This window comes from Cupressus sempervirens, chromosome 2, assembly GCF_028749045.1.
Source record: "Cupressus sempervirens isolate cs-2001-9-10 chromosome 2, ASM2874904v1, whole genome shotgun sequence".
Classification (NCBI taxonomy): domain Eukaryota; kingdom Viridiplantae; phylum Streptophyta; class Pinopsida; order Cupressales; family Cupressaceae; genus Cupressus; species Cupressus sempervirens.
The window spans coordinates 682,455,546-682,476,979 of record NC_143119.1 but is presented as its reverse complement, the minus strand read 5'-3'; the positions used below and the strand labels follow the sequence as shown (position 1 = coordinate 682,476,979).

General features: G+C 38.9%; 1 protein-coding gene across 1 annotated transcript in view; it reads left to right on the top strand.

The window, feature by feature from the left end:
• LOC149575198 (ATP-dependent DNA helicase SRS2-like protein At4g25120) overlaps positions 1 to 21,434 on the top strand; it is a 255,426-nt gene that overhangs the window by 45,271 nt on the left and 188,721 nt on the right. The window contains exons 11-13 of the mRNA XM_089815031.1: positions 70 to 195; positions 321 to 452; positions 691 to 774. Of these exons, the coding sequence (XP_089671157.1) occupies positions 70 to 195; positions 321 to 452; positions 691 to 774 (342 nt within the window). The remainder of the gene's footprint in view (positions 1 to 69; positions 196 to 320; positions 453 to 690; positions 775 to 21,434) is intronic.

Here is a 21,434-nt window from a genome sequence, read left to right as displayed (position 1 = left end):
CCCATCTATGTGGCTTATTCAGCCCAAAACCATAAGTTCTATAAATATTTATGATTTTGGTTTATACAGGTCAGGCTGCATCAGAATTATCGTTCAACACGCTGTATTGTTGAGGCTGCATCCTCTCTTATCAAGAACAATGTGAAACGCTGCTCGTCCAAACATGTATTTACAGATAATATTTCTGGTGACAAGGTATCCCCAAGCATCCAACACACTTCTAGGAGTCTATCACGGAATTAAATTTTTCATTTGTTGTCTATGTAAGCATTTCGTTTTGATCCATGGAGTTTTGTGCATTCTACCTTTCTTTTGCATAGATCTTGATAAAGGAGTGCCGAACTGAGGATGCGCAATGTGCATTTGTTGTTGATAAAATATTGATGGAAACATCCGGGAATACTAGAAATGAATATTGTTTTGACAATATTGCTATCTTATACCGTCGGCAGGTAATTTGTCTTCTTTTGGAACTAACAATTCAGTTGACCGTTCATTCTATTTTTATCAAGATGTTACTGTTTATGTTTCTATTTATCTAGTTAATTGATGCTTTATCCTTAGCTGATGGTAAAGTGTTTGGTTGGATGTTTGTCCTGTATCGTTGAGCTGTTTGTACTATGTATTAGGTCAGAAGCATATACTTTTTCAAGTTCAATATGAAAACAATATTTTCTTTTAATTTGGCAGGTTTCAGGAAAGCTGTTCCAGTCGTTTTTCCGTGCTCGTAAGATTCCATTCAATGTACATGGAGTGGCTTTTTATAGGAAAAAGGTGCACCATAATGCTGTTTAGATTTGGCAGTTGGTCTAACTTTTTGCCATCTTTGGAATGGTTGCATTTGGCTTGTGCTAATATAATACATATGTGTGTGATATTAAATATATAGAAAAATAACTATACTCTGCACAAAATGTTTAAAATTAATATAAAATACAGCTTATAATTGATAGTTCACTTTCAATCATCAAATACTAAAGATATATTAAAATGGTTTATATCAGTGCAACTGCACAGGGAAAATTTATATTAATTGTAATGTTCCTCTTTATGGAGAGCATCAATCCTATTAGTTGTTTCACTCAAACCGCAAAGAGTACCAAGGTTACTTCCAGTAACTCTCAAGTGTGTTTTGTGTATTGCTACTTAGAACTAGAAGTCTCATTTTAGGGTTACTTGTGTTTACTTTTAAATTTTTTAAATGTTTGCATGCTCTATAAAATTACCTTTTTATTTACTGTTGGCCGTGTTCACTAATGGCTTGCAGATTTGGCCTTCTACATTTGTATGTATATGGGCCCAATCCACAGGCTTAGGGTAAAACCCTAGCAGAGGCTTGGCTACACGATGACTGGGAAAAATCTCTTGTTTTCCTGAAAGTTCAAATAGACATTATATCGAATAATTTCCTTGTATCTATTTATAGTTTCAGTTTGCATTTGTCCCTTATTTCTCCCTGAACATTTTAGTCTGATTGATCAAATTTCAATTCAACGTGTTTACTGATAACTTTATACTTTGGCATTTTTTAGAGCACTGACATATACATTCCAAACATAAAATCTTAAGCTACAATAACTTAATCTTATAACAGAGAATTTCAGTCAGCAATAACAATTTCTTGTACCAGCAAGCAGATTACAATTTGATATCAGAATTACATTGTAACAGAATGAAATCTCTAAGCAGGATTGCATTTAGCATTCATAAATACCTAAGTGCAGGGCCTTGTAGATATGTAATTGTAGCTTAGAATGACTTGGAATTTTCTGCTGTAGCTTTACGTTGCCTGAACTGGAAATTCTCTGCCCAGATTAGCCACGGTCTTCGGTAAAGGTCACACTAGTGTAGAACAAGTGTTCTACCCATAACAAATTCAGCAACACGTAGCAGGAATCTATATGCGCAGGCTCAAATACTCAGAAATTCAGAAACATTGCAGCAACCTTGCTTATCTTCACGCCTAAGGTTATCTGCAGCCAACTATGATATATTAAACCCCTTGTTTACTTCTGTAGAATGTTTCCTTTAGCTGAATACACCGAAGAAGCCCACACCATTCTCATAGATGAATTGACTAAATCTGATGCCAACCCGGACGACGTTTGGCAGCCAGCCTAAACCTTAGACCAACTTGGGTGATGTTTGGTGGTCAAACTAGAAACTCATCCCCAAAGACATCCTCTACCAGCATAAAGGTTTCAACTTCAGACTCCAAAAGCCACCCTGTCTCCGTCACCAATCACATTATTATTTTGAGTGCCATGATAACTATTATCTTCAATGACCAAACATTGCCTTTGACTTTAGATTTAATTAATTATTCAACCCTGATCGGCTTTGACAATATATTGATCAATAATGCTTATGATATGTGACAAGATGTTGCCCTATATTCTTCACAGGCTTCCTTCAGATTGAATCACCCTTTTATACATTAATATCATACCTATGTTTAGAAAAAAAAATGTAAATGCACCGAAAGATATCCACATTGAATTTTTTTTTGAATGCGCAACTCTTAATAGTCTTTAGTGTTCTTTTGCAGTAATCTCAATCACTGCCAAGGATATAATATTGTTGAAATAAATTCAGGTTGCTTCTAATGTCCCCATTTTAGCTCACCTTGGGATGTAGTGAGGATTAGTCTATGTGATCCTTATAGGCTAAGTGAGAGGGATAGGGAGTCTCAGTTGGCAGAACTAGAGGCTAAATCCCATGCCACAGGTCACAGATATTCAGGATTGCTCTTTGTTTGAGACAGTCTGGCATACTTACTATTTTTTATAAGTGTCTGTTTTGGAAAAGTCAGGCTTTCTATCCATAGCAGGGCTCTAGAATAGGTTGGTGGCAGAGTTGAGATTTGGTATTGTTGACAAAGCTTTCATTAAGAGGCATACTATTTATAGCAAGTCAATTATGCCCATGTTGCTATATTTGACAGTGCCCTTGGACATGATATTAGCAGAGTTTGTTAGTTGATGAAATGGATTAAGTTTTTTGGCTCAAGTTTAAGGTATAAAATATTAATGAAGAAATCTTTATTAGAATTAATTATTAAAAGTTATAATGTAAAGTTTTTATTGAAATGGGGCCAATTGACTTTAAAAGTGCATTAAATGAACATCATAATGTGGGGGCCTATTTATTCATTATCCATACTCAACGTGGGACTTTGGAAAACGAATATATTAATGTTTTTTAGTAAACTCAAAAAAAGTGGATTTGGCGTCAAGTGTTTAAAGGGGGTATTATAAGGTTTATAATGTTTTTTTTATCTGTAATAGATATGATTTTATTAAATATAGATTATGTGAGAATCTGGCCCGAACCAAGAGTGGATACATCAATAAAACGCCATCCCCAACAAAGGCACAATAAGAAGATCATTTATGAGACTGGAATCAAATTTTACAATCTTTGCCTCACTTTGTATGAGAATAGAGAGTCATATCAAACAATTGCTGTTTTGCATTCCTTCACTTCTTGTCTTTAAGAATATGGCACACCTTTTCCAAACAAGCAACTTCATTTTGCCAATCCTTTGAAAACATCCTTAAATCTTGGGCTTGATCATTTAAGCCTTCTACATCTTGTTGGGATTGATTTTCTATTGAATTTTTTTTCTCCATTCTAATTGGGTGGCAGCCCGATTACTCTGCAAAACCTCCTTTCCACAATCATCAACCTCCATTCTAACATTATTCTTCAAGGGTTGTTCCACCATTTCCTTTGGAGACTCTTGCCTCTGATCCTCAGAGATAGCTTGTGAAAACCTCATTTGTATAGGAAAAGAAGAGAGAGAAAGGCAGAGAGAAAGGGGGAAACCATCAACCACCTTGACTTATTCAAAAACAAACTTGTAAATATCTTTCACTTACTGAAAGTTGCTTGCATAATGCGATTGCAACTTCATTATATGTTACAACTTTGCAGGTGATACTATCACATGCAATTACGTCTTGTTTTTCCATTACATGTATTATGTCAATACAAATTGCAAATACATGATAAAAATACTCTAAGCGCTTGGCAGGACATAACTTCTATTACATCATCCTTTTCAGTCTTCATGCTGCTACAGGAATGCTTTGTGAATGATGGTGGAAGCATCTTGAATTGGAAGATGAATATGCATCCTTGATTTTTCCGTTGACCATTTTTGTCTTGCAAGTGTTGTATGGTTGTAATCATTTTTTCACCTCCTTGTAAGCTCCATTATGTGATCATACTTTGCTTCGTGTCCTTCTTTCTTCTTTACATGCATAAAACCAGCTCTTTGAATTTGGGTTTTTTGGGGATATTGCATATGGAGTATGGCTGGAAACTTGTGGGACAACGAATGGAGACAAATGTTTAATCGAAAAAACATGTGTTGTTATGGTGAAAAACCCTAAAACGGGTTTTTGGAATGTGAAAACATATGTGGACATCATGGATATTGTATGGAAATGCATGGAAAGATGTCTACTTATAAAGAGATTTTGTGTTTTCATCATATGTAAATGTGCATGCACATGCAAGCAACCACTGTCACGGGGTTTTAAGTCATGTGGCAGTATTATGCAAGGTATGAATGGAATATATGCAAGCATGAATGTATGGTTTTTGGATGAAACAAACATGCAATAAATGAGCTTATTTTCTTTGATGGTCTCATTCAAGAGGTTTTTTAAAAATTTTTACTGCACATATGAGTAAGATGAAGTACTTGCACATTGTTGGTTGACAGTTTGTTCCTCTCTAGATTTTGATTAGCTTTGACTTTTTATGCCCAAATTGGTTTGAGAGACAAACTATAGCCAATAGATGGGTTGGTGTATTGACCCTATCACCACCCACTGAATTGAAAGGGTATAGGTCCCCTAGCAAAGATTTTCAATGAATTTTGTCTTTAAAGATCCTACTTCTAACTTTACCAGTGCTCTTAACCAGAGAACACAAGAGGTAATTTCCGAGTCACCTGTAGCCACATGAAACTTAGGCAAGAGAATGAATTTGATAGTTTAAAGCACCCACAACCATGTATACAATAAACCCCTTTCCATAACCTCCTAAACTAATCTCTAACACGCATCTACTTTAAACAACATTCTACATACATGGCTAAATTAAACATAAGCTAACAACAATAGAGGAAAGAGATATAGAATTGAAGATGACAACAACACTCAAATTACCCGAACTCCTAAGATAACAATAACACTTAGATTACCATAATTTAATAGCTTCACCATCAATAGTATTCCATTTCCATAAACAAAAGAAAATATGCAATCTAAATGAACAACAAATTTTCAGAGAAAATTCAGAGTCTCACTCAATTATCTTAGTAACAGGGGTGGATTCACACCAAAATTTCACCTATCCTTCTATTGATTTTCAAAATTACATATATAGGCCCTTTAAATTGGGGCTGTTACAAGATTTTACCAAACATTCAAGAGGAATGCCAAGACGTAACAAAAAGGGGAGAGACACATGTCAAAATTAATTAGAAGAACAATTATGGGGCAAGAGCTGTAATGTTTCCACTCCCATCAGATTTTCTTTGTAGCTACCGACTTAGCCTTATGTGCTTTCATCGCATCAAGTGCTACTCTGAGCTCCTTGACACCTAGAATATACACATTGTCGGCACTAACAACCCAATAATCACGGTCTTCTGTTAATTCATCCACTGTGTTGATGTGGGATTGCATCTTTTCCAACGCCTTCATCAGAGTGCCATCAACTTCAGTCAACTTCTGAATCTGAAATTTGGTCTTCATATATTCTATTTCCACCAACTGTCCATTCGAAGCCTACCCGTGACTCAGTATGCAAATCGTTCAAGTAAACATAGATCTTTTCTGTGACTTTCTTCATAGAGTTTAGATACATTCTTTAGCTCTTGTTTGGATTTTTCCAAACTCTTCTTGAACTCCATGGATTTCTTCCAATGAAGCAATGACTCTTTCTAGTCCTCAGGATTCCATGATTGACGACAACCTGAATCTTCATATCTATTACCTCTTGCAACAGTGCCAAATCCCCTCTTAGCTTCTCAGATTCTATTTGCATCGAGATTTGGTGAGTAGACACAGTTTCTCTCAATTTCGATGCATCCATGCACAAATTGCTGAGGTTCTCTATTAGGGGAGGACAACGTACTTTCGTGATCTCGATCCAAGCATTACCCACCTGTCCAAAGTGTCTCTCTTGGTGAAGCTTGACTAGTAGATTCTATTTTCTTCTGCTGTAGGGGTTGAATGTGGTTGGGGTGGCACCATCTACTGGGATGATTGCAAGGGGTCTGAGCATAGCTTTGATGTACTGGGTGAGCTCCCTATTCGATGCCTTAAGAGTTGCCTTCGCCAATTTGAGCTCTTCTAGCTTATCCTCAATGTGCACATTGGTGAATCTCTACATATTCACCATTGTATCATGCCTTATGAGGGCCTATGTCATGTCTTTGCATTTGGAAATCACCTTGGGTTAAATCTTCAATCTCCCCTTCCTTTTGTGACTTTGTAATCTCCATTACCATGTGGCTGGTGTTAACATCTGTGCCAAGAGCGGCTAGAGTTCTAGGCCTCTTTGTTTTTTGGGATGAGGGTTGTTGCTGCATAGCCTGGGGAATCAAATTCTTTGGAGGAGTGGTTTCCTCTACTCTTTTTCTCTTCTCAATTGTAACCTCCAACCAAGACTCGGTTGTGAGGACATTCAATAAGGATTGCAAAGCTGAAGCATCAAAGAGTTTCCTCGCAATTGGAGGGGTTTCTTTCTTCTTTCTTGCAAAAGGGAAAACCATCGTTTTGGTAGCATAATGGGCAGGGGGATTACCTTGGTCACCTCCTTGCTACTGTTGTGGTGTATTCTATGCTTGATCACCGCAATCGGGACAATCATCTGGGGGATTCTCCTCTAGTTGTTTGCTATAACCATCTAGATTGATCTCCAGAATTGTATAGGAATCCTTCCCGGTTGCTTGTTGCTTCTTTGTTTCTTTTTCATTCTCTTTCTCCACTTCAGTATCTCCTACATCACCAACGTTCGGCAGGGAGCCACATCCACAGGTAGGGGTAATTGGCTTCTTCTTCGAGGGTTGGCCACCTCTTCCTTCGTTGACTGATTGTGAGGGACCCGTTGATAGAGATGTAGTAGCTGTGATAGTAGAAGTAGCAATGGATAATGACTAGGCCACTCCTGAGGCCGCACCTGCAGAGGAACAACTCCTACCGGTTCTTTTCCTCCTCGCCCTTGTCCACTTCACCTATTTATCCATTCTCTTTAAGATGCTATCCATTAGGTTCTTCAGATTGTGAACTATTGGGCCTTGTGGAGTAGACACTATAGGTGTGTCTTTCATCTTCCTCTCGTATGTGGAGGAAGTTAGAGCGGAACCATCATCCACTATATCATCTACATTGATAGTTACATTGTATAGCCAAATTTTCTGAACAATGATCCCGAAGAAGAACTTCTCCCGTGACTGGACTTCTAGATAGAAGTCAGCCCAATAATCTTCAATATTTGGCACATGCTTAAAGGTTGGATTGAATTGCAATTTGTTCTTAATGTAGTCCACTAGATCAAGGTGGGGCCGTATTACTTCATAATCTTGCATCTTGTATTTCTCCTCAATGACTTTAATTAAATTCTTTGCATCTAATCAGGATGCACATGAATATGATCCAACAGTGGTCGGGAAAGGAATTCCCGCTTTCTTATAGCTCCACATAATGCATTCACTTTGAAGATTTGCTTATAAAGCTCGATGAGCACAATTCTATCATCCGGGCACCTAGGCAATCTCCATGGAAAGCTGTCAAATACAACAACTCCAAGGCATGAGAAAGCTGAGAACTGAATAAAACAACTTCCATATTGGGTAATCGCGGCGATGGCTTCAAGGGAGAACCTTCCCTCTAGGCAACCTTGCAATTCTCTGCAAAGCCTCATAGTGAAAGCATTATTGATCTTCATGGACTCATAGCTCCTATTAAGCTACACACATGGGTAGAAGTCAGAATTACCATGTCATCAAATTCCTCAACATGAGGGAGGCCTGGCTACAAATGATGTGTTGCCAAACTGTATATCAAGTACAAAGACATGCATAATTGCTTAAAGCCTTGGGTCGACTTCATCCAACTAATAATTTCAGCACAATCATCTAGGCCCAGTTTATGTATTGCCCATCTGCACATATTGCTTGCACTAGGAAGAAATAGTGCTCTATGAAGTTCATAACTTCTAGTCCTCTTAATCTCAGCAGCAGGGCCAAGATATCCATGATCTCCCTTTTCAAGTTGATGCCAACGAGAGTCTTCAAAAATTTACTCTTTTTGCTTCTCGGGGTCTGGAACCAAGTAGCCATGATATCCACTCATCGTGGGCCATTCTTGTCATTGAACATAGAAGCAGACGAGCCAAAATCAATATCGTAATACGCATCTCTTTCTGGTACTCCGAAGACACTCTGCATAAGATTCTTGTCGAAAGTGAGCAAGATAGAGTTATCTAGTATATTTATTTGCTTGGTCTTCGGGTGGTAGCGTGCAATGCACTCTTGAATCAACTCTTGTGCCTGGAGTGACCCTAGGAACCTTGCGGCCTCCACCAATCCACTCTCCTTTAGCTTTTGAGTGATATGGTGAATAGGTTGGTCATTCAATCTTAGTTTGATCATTCAATCTTCTTTGCAAATCACTGAGATCGTAAAATCTGAAAGAAGTATCTGTATAACTCTTCAATCTACTTTGTAGCCCAGGTAGACGATCATAATCGCCCACTCTAATTGCCATTGCTATATATTGATGCACAAAGCAAGAAGAAATTCACACTGAGAATAAAAATGCCCGTTGCGGAATGGAGAACTGCAACCTCCCATAATCTGATCTTTATTGAAGTCAAATCTGATTGTTGCCCTCAAGATTTGATCGTTCGCTTCGAACTTCCAACGCTACACGAACGACGACCAACCCATTAAATTAGAAATGACCCTTAGCAGCATGACGATCGGATTTGTCAGTACTATGGTAGGTTAATGGTTAAGTAGGACATCATTCATGTCAAATGCGTCCTTTACACGATGTCGTACAATAGATTTCATAAGATTTGCCATTAAAATCCTGAGGTAGTGAGAAACATACTTTTCCGACTCCCCTTTTTTTCAATCTTCGGAGAATACATCATCTGTGGGGAAATCTAGTATTATGAGAAAGTCAACTCCTTTTACTTAAGTTGCGGAGGCATCCCCATATTTACTTTGTCGACTAGCTGGAGGAACTAATTTTTTTGCTTTATATTGGGATAGCAGCAAGAAGGCTTTAACTTTGGGCGGCGTCACTTGAGAATCTCTAGAAGAATATTCTCTCCTTGTGGTCAAGTCACCACCAAATTATACTTTAACTTTGTCTATCGAAGAAGAAGCAGTGAAGGTGCTTTTCCGATTGGGTGCGCAACAACAAAGGTGGAAATTCGACAAACTGTTAACACTTAGTCTTTTCTTCATCTTCGGGAAGTCTTAGGAACTCCTTCTTTTCAAATACTAGACTCCTCAAGGCCTCCGCTTAATATTTGTTCAAGACTTTGCTGTTGGAGCAACTTTCTTCAGTTTTTGGGAATTTTGTGGGAGCAGTTCGGCTTCGGGCAGAAGAGAAGCAAAGTAGGTGGAACTCCGATAAAGAGAATACTTAGCTGAAACTTTGATAATCCAAATGAATTTTTTTCTCTCTTCTTATCGTGGGAGAAAGTTTAAGACATTCCCAAATCCACCTAGGACAATAAAGACCTCGATGAAGTAGATGTACTTGAATCCCGTATAAAGGGTTGGAGGGAAGCTAGAGTAGTGAAGCTTTGCAATCCTGGATATAGAAGGAAAAGAGGAAGGCTGATGAGAAGAGAGCATCCTAAGGGAAAACCTAGACTTGAACCTTATAATTATTTAGATAGACTAGATGGCGAACATGAAGATTAAATGATGGAGAAAAGTAAGGGCAACACACATGCAACTTGGAGAACTTAGATGGAAGATAGAACAGACACATCATATCAAACCAAATGCAAATCTGAAAATGAAATGAAGAGATTTGCAAACAAAAAAAAGAGCACATATATACATCTTTTTCCTATGAAATTCACAAGAAATTTACCTTATATTTCAAGAATCAATGAAAGAAACCTTTTAATCTCTTGTACAAAAAATTGAAAGTGAATCCAAAGAGATTTTTCTAGATTTAGAGTGATTGCATTATTGAGGATTTAATGGACTTCGAATCTTGGCTCAATATTTGTGAAATTTGAGTCAAAATTTGTAGCTTGTCAAGTGTAGGAAGTTGGGGTTTAAAAAGACATCATTTTAGCAACCATTTTGACCAAGCAATATGCAATATACAATGCATATTAAAAATGGCATCCAAAGCATTATATGCAACTTGAAAAGGATCTTATGCAAGCTGAAAATGATACACAATGCTTTAGATCTTGATAAGTAGGAGATAATTTCCACAAGTCAAATTGTGATATTGCCATCAAGATTTAACGGTGAAGTTTTTGGTTCAAACTCATTGACCCATTTTTAATGAGTGGTGATTTAACACAAATCCATTTCTCATGAGAATAAATGGAACACTCAACACTCATTGGATCTAGGTGATGCTCACAGAGGTGAAGCACCGGGACTTTCTGGGAGGTCACCCATCCCAGTACTACTGGAGCTTAAGCACAATTAACTGTAGAGTTTCCCCCATGGTTAAACCCACTCTACTTGCGACCCCATTTGCAAAACCTTCACTAAGTGTTGTGACTTATGAACCATTCATTAGAAGGTCCTTTAAGCTCATCAATTGATAAGTAGGAGATAATTTCCACAACAAGTCAAATTGTGATATTGCTATAAGGATTTAACTGTGTAGTTTTTGGGTTAAACTCATTGACCCATATTTCATGAGTAGTGATTCAACATGAATCCATCTCTAATGAGAATAAATGGATCACTCAACACTCATTAGATCTAGGTGATGCTCACAGAGGTGAAGCACTTGGACTTCTTGGGAGGTCACCCATTCCAATACTACTCTAGCTTGAGTGGGCTTAACTATGGAGTCTACTCTATGCTTAAACCCACATTGCTTGCAGTGTCATTTGCAAAACTTTCACCAATTATTGTGCCGTATGAACCATTCATAATAAAGCCCCTTAAGCTCATCAATTGATAAGTAGGAGATAATTTCCACAACAAGTCAAATTGTGATATTGCTATCAGGATTTAACTATGTAGTTTTGGGGTCAAATTCATTGACCCATATTTCATGAGTAGTCATTCAACACGAATCCATCTCTAATGAGAATAAATGGATCACTTAACACTTATTGGATCTAGGTGATGCTCACAAAGATGAAGCACTGAGACTTCTTGGGAGGTCACCCATTCTAGTACCACTCTAGCTTGAGTGCGCTTAACTACTGAGTTTCCCCCATGGTTAAACTCACTCTGCGCTCAACCCCATTTGTAAAACCTTCACCAAGTGTTGTGCCTTATGAACCATTCATTAGAAAGCCCCTTAAGCTCATCAATTGATAAGTAGGAGATAATTTCCACAAGTCAAATTGTGATATTGCTATCAAGATTTAACGGTGTAGTTTTTGGTTCAAACTCATTGACCCATTTTTAATGAGTAGTGACTTAACACAAATCCATTTCTCATGAGAATAAATGGAACACTCAACACTCATTAGATCTAGGTGATGCTCACAGAGGTGAAGCACCGAGACTTTCTGGGAGGTCACCCATCTCAGTACTACTGGAGCTTAAGCACAATTAACTGTAGAGTTTCCCCCATGGTTAAACCCACTCTACTTGCGACCCCATTTGCAAAACCTTCACTAAGTGTTGTGACTTATGAACCATTCATTAGAAGGTCCTTTAAGCTCATCAATTGATAAGTAGGAGATAATTTCCACAGCAAGTCAAATTGTGATATTGCTATAAGGATTTAACTGTGTAGTTTTTGGGTTAAACTCATTGACCCATATTTCATGAGTAGTGATTCAACACGAATCCATCTCCCATGAGAATAAATGGAACACTCAATACTCATTGGATCTAGGTGATGCTCACAGAGGTGAAGCATCGAGACTTCTCGAGAGGTAACCCATTGTAGTACTACTCCAGCTTGAGCACGCTTAACTACAAAGTTTCCCCTATGGTTAAACCCACTTTGATTGTAACCCCATTTGCAAAACCTTCACCAAGTGTTGTACCTTATGAACTTTGGATCTTTGCCTCAAGTCCTTCAGCTTCACAACCATAGAGGGCCTAGGTTTTGATACCAATTGTTAGTCCTAAGGGGTCAGATTACTGAGGAGGGGGCGGGGGCGGGGGGGGTGAATTAGTAATCAACCAATTTAACAACTTTCCAACCACTCAAGCCCTTATCATAGTATAAGCTTAATAAAAGCAAATGAATGCATGAAACATATAAGAACATCCACAAAATAATGCAACACATAATGCGAATATTTGGGTCTCTTGGAAACCCAACTTGGGTGGAAACCACGGTGGAAATTAGAACCCACAAATTGTGCTCTCTTGTGAAGTACACCCTGTTTCAAGCTTAACCCTGTTAGGAGTTACAATGACACCATGCCACCCTATCAAGAGATTTACCTCTAGTCTAGTTAGGAGCTTTGCTTGGTCAAGAATAGCCTTGTTAGAGGACTTAGAACTCTAATTAAAGCGCCACCCTCTTGAAGGATTTACATTAAAGAACCTGTTAGGGTCCACCCAACTAAGGTATTTTACTGCTGCAACTATTATAGAACAATACGTAAAATGGTCTGTAGAACAACACCTCTTTTACCTGACCAGATGCAATGTAGTGCACACAAAACATTTCATTTCATGCCCAACTATCTTCTGGCTTCATCGCACCTTCACACTTATGGCCTAAGTCACAAGGTTCGAATTCGAATTTGAGTTCGACAACTATAAAATTCGAATGAGGAAGAGTAGAAATCTGGGGGAAAAAAATGCAATTAAATTTGCCTTATACATGTTTAATTATTTTCAAATATGTTGATTTATCTAGATCTTTCTTGGTAGAGACTGAACTAAATTGTATTTGCAGAATAATATAATGACCAGAGCAATATTCAACTCTGTTTCTGAATTCTGATACAAGTTTAATTGATTTTCTTTTTATATATCACCTGTGCTGATGAACGATAATTGTGTCTTGATAAGTGCAGATCTCTTTTGGACTATACAGAAGGAATATGGCTGATCGAACTTGTGATATATATAGCAGACTGTATTCGTTTTAACTGAGATTTACATGCCGCTGTGATTGATGTGTATCTGCAGTTTTGACCATATATATATACACACACATTGTAACATGCCCATGTAGGGGCATGACCCTACATGGCTCCTGCCACGTAGAGCACTGTCCCTACTTGGTCATGTTCCAAGTCACATTGTTTCAATGTATTATAACCGATAGCCGATACTTGTTCGACATTCTTGATTGGCACTTGGTCTTTAAAACAACCGATACATATTACGATTTCAATAATGTATAATATATGTAAATAGTTAAGTTGATGATATATATATATATATACATATATATGTATATATATGTATATATATATGTATGTATATACATACATATATATATATATGTATGTATGTATATACATACATACATATATATATGTATGTATGTATATACATACATATATATATACATATATATACATATATACATACATATATATATACATATATATACATATATACATACATATATATATACATATATATACATATATACATATATATATATATATATTTATATATATATATGTATGTATCTACATACATATATATATATACATATATATATATATGTATATATATGTATATATGTATATATATGTATATATATATACATACATATATGTATATGCACATATTAAATCAGACTTTCATATATTAGATTTTCATTGTTTACCGTACTGGTAAAGAAATCAACGCATATAGACAATGGAACAGAATAGCCGAATTATATTCGCACGTGCTAGACATACATTATGCTTCATAAGATGAGTCATAGAAGATGATTGATGATTTACAATGATCCCAGACGGGATATAAATACTATCCGCCGAACCTTCCTGGAGGAGTCCGTTGGCCACAAACATTATATCCGCTACAAACTATTTACCCGTTGGCTACAAAATACAAAACACTGACGACAATCATTCCGTCGGCTACAGAAACACCGTTGGGACCATCCAGTCGGTTGACACCATCCCCCCCAAAAAGAAAAGTCGTCTCCGGACGACAATTACAAAATATCTGAGACAAATTAACAAACAAAATACATTATCAGAGTGACTACAACAAGAAAAATCTGCTTCTGTCACATCACTTCTACATTCATCCCGTTACATTTGGAGCCTCTGCTAACGCAATACTGTTTTCAATTCCTCGGTACCCTGAGCCAAGTGTCGCTGCACTGCCTCCAACTGGATGATCAGCTCCTCCCGAGCTCTCTACGCATCCACCAAGATAGCCTCCCAGCCAACACCTACTCCCAGTGCCTCTGGTACACAGAAAGTCCATGCCTGTAGCAACTTCAACTCTTCTCAACTGGTCAGACTCCCACGATTGATATCCGCAACGACTGGGGGTCCAGGGGGCAACGCCTCCGGCGGGGTCGAGGGGCAGCGCCCCAAGGGCCCCTCGCCGCCAAGACCAAATTAGCACTTTGCAACTTAGACAAAAATGCACGGAGCACACCATCTTTGTCATTCTCTGTCGATTCTACACTCTTTCTGGCAACCACTGATGCTTCCCCTTCCCTTTGGCATCATTTGCTACTCATTCCGAACAGTTTGATTTTGTCGTCGTTTTTTTTTTTTTTTTGCAAACCCTCCTACTTCTGTTTGTCTGTTGCTGTTCTAACTCTCTACAAGTTCCTCCTTCCATCGCTTTTGTTTTCCGCGGCCATGTTTTGTGCTAAACCCCAACAATACCTTTGGCTTAATATTTCATTTTCTCCCACGGAAGCTTACAGCAACTAAAACCATGAACATTCTCCCCTCCGTAGACTGGAAAGAGATCTTCACAAGTCGCGTGAATACCCAGCGGGAAGAGGACCTCTGGACAGGCTGCTGCGGACAGGTGCTCGCGGACCTCCGGACAGGCTCGCGGAGCACCTCCCACGGACCTTTGGACAGGTGCCCGCGGACCTCCGGACAGGTTGCTGCGGACAGGCTCCTGCAAACAGGTGCTCGCGGAGCACCTCCCGCGGGCCTCCGGACAGGTTCCCGCGGACCTCCGGACAGGCTCTTGCGGACAGGCGCCTGTGGAGCACCTCCGACGCTTTTTCACTTACTCTTTTTTTTGGGTCAAATTTTTTTTTTTTTTGACAAAAATAAAATAAAATAGAAAGACAACACCTCAATTTTGCCTCCAGGCATCGACATTCTGCAACGACGATGGAGTCAGCTGGCCATTTTGTGACAGCGACAGAGTCTTCCTGGCACCATATATTTGCAATTTAAATCCGTTGACTACCGGAGGCAACTCTTGCTCGTCTAATGTCTCCAATTTTATCACCCGATTGTAGCCGACCTCCCGGGTCTGATATGGTCCAATCCATCTTGCCTTAAACCTTTCCTGTTTCATTTCACCCCGTCCGTCGTACTTGAGTACCAACTGCCCCGGCTGAAACTTACTGAGTTTGTCATGCCACGCTTTATGTCTATTCTGTGTTACCTCCGTCGCCCACTGTGCTTGCGGTCGTCGTGCATCTAACTTATTTCCTTGCTGTCGGCACCCTTCAACCAATTTTATGGTGCGATGCGTTCTTTTCCTCCTGTGCGGTCTGTTCATCGTGTACCGAATGGTGGAATCTTTCTTTTTTTGGGTTTGGACTGTATGTTCTTCCCCTCAGCTTCAGGCGTAATTGCCATTCCTTTCGCTGCTCTGTATTCTTTCAGACACTCATTTTCCTCTTTTTTCTCACCTTCGTCGACCCTTAGCATATTACAACTCGGAAACAATTCGTAGTCTTCTATCTGCCAGTGGTAAAGGCCATTCACCGAGTTTAAGTCGTCATCGTTCGATCCTCCGTCAAGTCTCAATACTCCTTCGTGTGGTTCCATTCTCTTCTTTCCTTCATCATCACTTTCGTCGTCACTTTCTGAATCTGACGATGCTGCCTCCTTGCCGACCATTTGTGTGTGCAGGTCAATTGTGAATCTTTTGTCTCCGCCCTCCATTGATAGGGTATTTCGTTTCCAATCATGTTTTACTTTTGCTTGCACCAACCAAGTCCGTCCGAGAATAGCATCATATCCTTTTCTTTTCAATAGAATGAGTACGAAATCCAATAAAAATGGTTGTGTACCAATGGTTACCGGTTGCACTTTCAAGATTCCCAACGGTTTGATTCCATGCTGGTCTGCCGTTAGCAACTAGAATGTAGGTGGCCACAGCGTCAGCTTTCTCAACTTCTTCCAAGTATCCTCCGGCAACACATTCACGTCGGACCTTCCATCGACAATTGTTTTTGTTAGAACATTTTCCAAAATCCCCATCTTGACGACCGCCAGATGTCGTCCGGAGGTGAGTGCCAACAGCATTGGGTCTGTTGTCATCACTTCCCTACTGTCCCTTCCTGTGTCCTCTGTTGCTTTCGGAAATGGTGTATGATTTAAAATGGCCGTCTGTAACTAGGGCATTGTGAGAAGGTCACTTATCTTGATCGGTATCTCCGTTTGTAAGATCTGTCGTACAATGTTTTGTTCTGCGAAGTTCCTTGCCAAGGTGTTGGTGATGTTCTTCAACTGAGATGTCCCCGCCGACGATGCCTTTGCAATTTTCACCTGCGCTTCCCCCAATTTTCTCTTTTCCTTCACTTGCTTCCGTGTAATTGCTAGAACCTCCTCTACATCCGTGCCGACAGTGATCAAGTTTACTCCAGACTTTGGGCAAGTTTGCCATTGTACAATCCCGCGCAAAATGACCCCACAAATTACATGCTCGGCATTGAACGATCGGCTGTCCGTTTGCATCATACTGAGTTCGACTGCAGCTCCCATTATTATTGTTATTATTCTCATTGTTGTTATTTTGCCCTCTGTTATTATTCTTGTACCCTTCGGATGTGCCACCTACGCTATTCATATTTTCACTACTGCTCGACGGGGAAACCTCCTGTGTAAGAAACACTTGCAGAGATCCTCTTGTCTTCATGTTAAAGGGGCACTCTTTTGTCGAATGGCCCATGATCTGACAAATGTCACAGAATTGGTTCTTTGGACACGATCCTTTAGTATGACCGTCGGTCTTACACTCTGTGCACTACAGTTCACTGCCTTTTGGCTCCTTCTGCATTTTTTAAACTCCTTCATCATGCGAACCATATCCTTCTGTAGGGCACGAACCTTCTTGCTGTTGCCTTCGTCGTCGTTGCTATCATCTCCGGCAGGCTCGTCGTCATCAGAATCAGAGGAGCTAGTTTTCTTCTTCTTTGTCTTTTGCTCACTTTCAAGGTCCAGTGCTCTGTTATACGTGTCCACATATGACGACGGTGGCACAATTTTCATTTTCCTCCGCAATTTCAAGCGTAGGCCGTCCACGAACCATCTTTTCTGCAATCCGTCCGCTGGCTTGCTTTCCATTTTGTTTATTAAGTCTTTTAATCTCTTGGCGTAGACGCGGACAGTTTCGTGCTTCCCTTGTTTGGTATTGAAAATCTTTGCTACGATTTTATTATCATCCCGCAAGAGTTTAAATTCCGCCAGGAACTCCTTTTTAATGTTATCCTGGCTATTTAGCTTTTGTGGATCTGTATCCGAAAACCAATCAATCGCCACACCCCGTAGGGTTGCCGAAAATTGCCTGACCCATTCGTTGGCATCTGTGATTCCATTTGCCCGCTAGATCGCCTCACATGTCTTACAATGTCGGATGGGGTCGGCTGTACCATCGCCCTCAAACTTCGGCAGCTTTTCTTTGGGTCCCGCCATCACAACTTAAGTTGGTAGAGAGGCGTTACTGGGTCTTGCGCTGTTTACTCCAACACCGGAGGTCTGCACTCTCACACTTAAGGTTTGCACTCCCACACCGGTGGTTTGCACTCCCACATCGGAGGTCTGCACTCCTACACTGGAGGTCTGCACTCCCACACCGAAGGGCTCAATAGCTGCGAACCTTGGTGAAGAAGAAGGATCTTCTGAAGTTGTCTCCTGTGGAAGTGTATCCTGGACGAAGAGGTCACTCCATGCTCGTGCTCCCTCGACATTGCGAGCCGTGCGAGTTGATGCTCTTCCGTCTGAATTTTCTTCCCTTGGCGAACACAAATTCAAGAACTCCTCCCGTGCTTCTTACACCAATTCCACCCGCTGCCGAGTCTCCTCCGACAATTCTTTGGCGCTTCGGCTTTCGTCGGCAATCTTTTGAAATCTCTGTCGGTGTTCAACTTGCTGTGCCAGAATTAAATTCTCTTGCGCAGTACAAGTTCCATCTTTTCCCTTGACCTTATTCCGATCTTTGTTAAGCTGATTTGGCATTACTCTTCATTCCTCGCACCTTCCAGATTCATAAGGCAACGGCGCCAAATGTTTACCGTACTGGTAAAGAAATCAACGCATACAGACAATGGAACCGAATAGCCGAATTATATTCGCACATGCCAGACATACATTATGCTTCATAAGATGAGTCATAGAAGATGATTGATGATTTACAATGATCCCAGACGGGATATAAATACTATCCGCTGAACCTTCCCGAAGGAGTCTGTTGGCCACAAACATTATATCCTCTACAAACTATTTACCTGTCGGCTACAAAATACAAAACACTGACGACAATCATTCCGTTGGCTACAAAAACACCGCCAGGACCATCCAGTCGGCTAACATTCATCAACATATATATTAACATATATTATATACTTATAGAATTTGCTTCAATTTACTACAAGGCTAACTTTCTCAATATTCCCTCTTTAGCAAGTAGGGAATTGAAGCAATTTTCATAACTTTTAATATAAGCTTAAACACCACTTTAAGTGTTGGAACATCCCATTTTTCCGGGTCTAAATTAACAACTAACATACTCATAGGAAATCAGTTATTACTTCGTTTCATAGGAAGACAGTTATATCATTCATGTTTATGTGAAAAAGATTTACCGTTAAAATCAGTAAGACAAAATTTTTTAACTAAGAACTTAAAACACCACCAAGGAATTTAATATAGAAAAATAATATCCATGTACCTTGGAATTTGAATTGATAAATCAATGTAAGGTTGCTTTTGCAATCACTTAGGTTGGTCCACAAATACCACTATAACAATATTAAATATCAAAAATTCCTTCCAATACCACTATACCAAAATCTATTGACGATTATTAGTAATTACCACTATATAAAATTAGGGCATCACTTATTATTGTGTCAATTAGGGCATTGTTTACCATTGGTTCATTTAGGGCTTTCAGTTATCTCGGTATCACTTAGGGTTTCCGATACCACTGATTCAAATAGGGCTTCCGATACTACTGATTCAACTAGGGCTTTTGATTCCTTTCCATCCGATTACTTAACTGTTGCACGAATTCAAGATTAGGAGATATGCTCAAAAAAATGGAAGTTCGTTATATCAATTTATCAGATAAATCTATCCTTCGTATCTAAGTGCAAAATAACTGTAACAAAGAAATAACTCAATTAATCTTGCCTTCTCATATATAAAAGAGATAATACCCGTTTCCTATTGAATGCATAGCTTATCTTTGTCTAACACACGTCCGATAACTTATGGAGAGATGAAACATTGTTAGGGGCTTAACCACCCAACCACGGACCACAACTTTATCCCCATATGATCTCTAATGAGAAAGGCCCTCCCTACCTGGAATTGGCAGGGATCATCTTGCCATTCACTAGGCATCTTGGTATGTAACACACCATACGACTTGGTAGCAGAAGATTACATTGAATGGAGTCATGCATGAGCTATTAAATATTTCATATTTAAATGATAAACATTGATTTGTCACAACTGACTACTGCTTCATGTTATTGCAGATTACTTTCTCTCACCTCATCACCCTTTTCCTCGGTTACGCAGCTGGGTGAGTCCCAGGTGTTCGGAATTCTCAGAGTAGACGACTCTTTCAATTATTCAAGAAGATTATATGCATCCAGCATCTCACAATATGTGATTAAAAGATTCTAGAATTTGATTGTTTAATCCTAATATCTATTGGTAAAAAGATTATGGATCCATGCTATGTTTTTGTTGGCTTCTCTTGCCATGCACAGGGCTGAATTAAAGAAATTCAAATTTTTATATTCAAACAAGATATCAAACTAGATATCATCATGATGAATGCTGAAACCTGTTGCAACTACTTTATGCCTAGATTTGTTGATTAGTATGCTTATCACAACTGTGACCCGGAAAATAATGTTCTTGAGACTATATGGAAATTATCATTGGATGGTATATTTTATTTCCAATTTATTGTACTTGGAAAAACACCTTCCTAAGGGTTATATCTACATTATTTTGAAGGTTAAAGGAAGAGGACCTAATAACAAGGAACAAGAAGTATGCAGCAAACTCATATTGCTGCTCTGAGATAAATCTGGAAAAGAAGGAATCTTGTGAATCTATTTGACCATAATAAAATAACATAGTTGTGACATACATGACCTAATGAAGTGCGGAGTTGTTTGAGACTTATAATGTGATCTGAAATCATTTTCCCATCAGTTGATTGTAGGTGTCACCTTCAGCAATATATACTTCTGATCTCCTAGCCGGAAATACATGTACGACATAGGTTAAAATCGCATTATTTGAATCAAGGTTAAGATTTGATGATTGCAGGGGTGTCGATGGAAATTAAAAACTGGGAAAGAGAATAGGGTTTGGTGTTATAGAGGTAAGGAGGTATTAAAGCAACAACAGTATAAACAAATCCGGAAAATGTAAAAGGTCTCTGACTCCTCACACGGCTTCCAAAGAATAGTCTAGCCGTGACTACTAAAAAGAAGTCGGGTGATTAAAAATGATTACCCTCTACTCCTAATTCGATTCCATATAATATAGTAAAGTGGCAGAGAGTGAAAAAAATCATGGCCAAGTGGAAGGAGAATAAATCCAACTCCTCTCTAGGTTCACATAAAAGGAACGAGCCGTGACTCCTCGCTTCCAATGATTTCCAAGAAGTCTATTCGAATTCCAAAAAACTTAAATTCGATTTAACATGCCAAATATTAATTCGGTTAAAAGCAAGAATATTAAAAAGAAAAGAATATAATTGGAAGATTATAATTCGAAAATTATTATAATTCAAATGTTATTATAATTCGAACATTATTATAATCTTATATGTACATGTAACATCACTT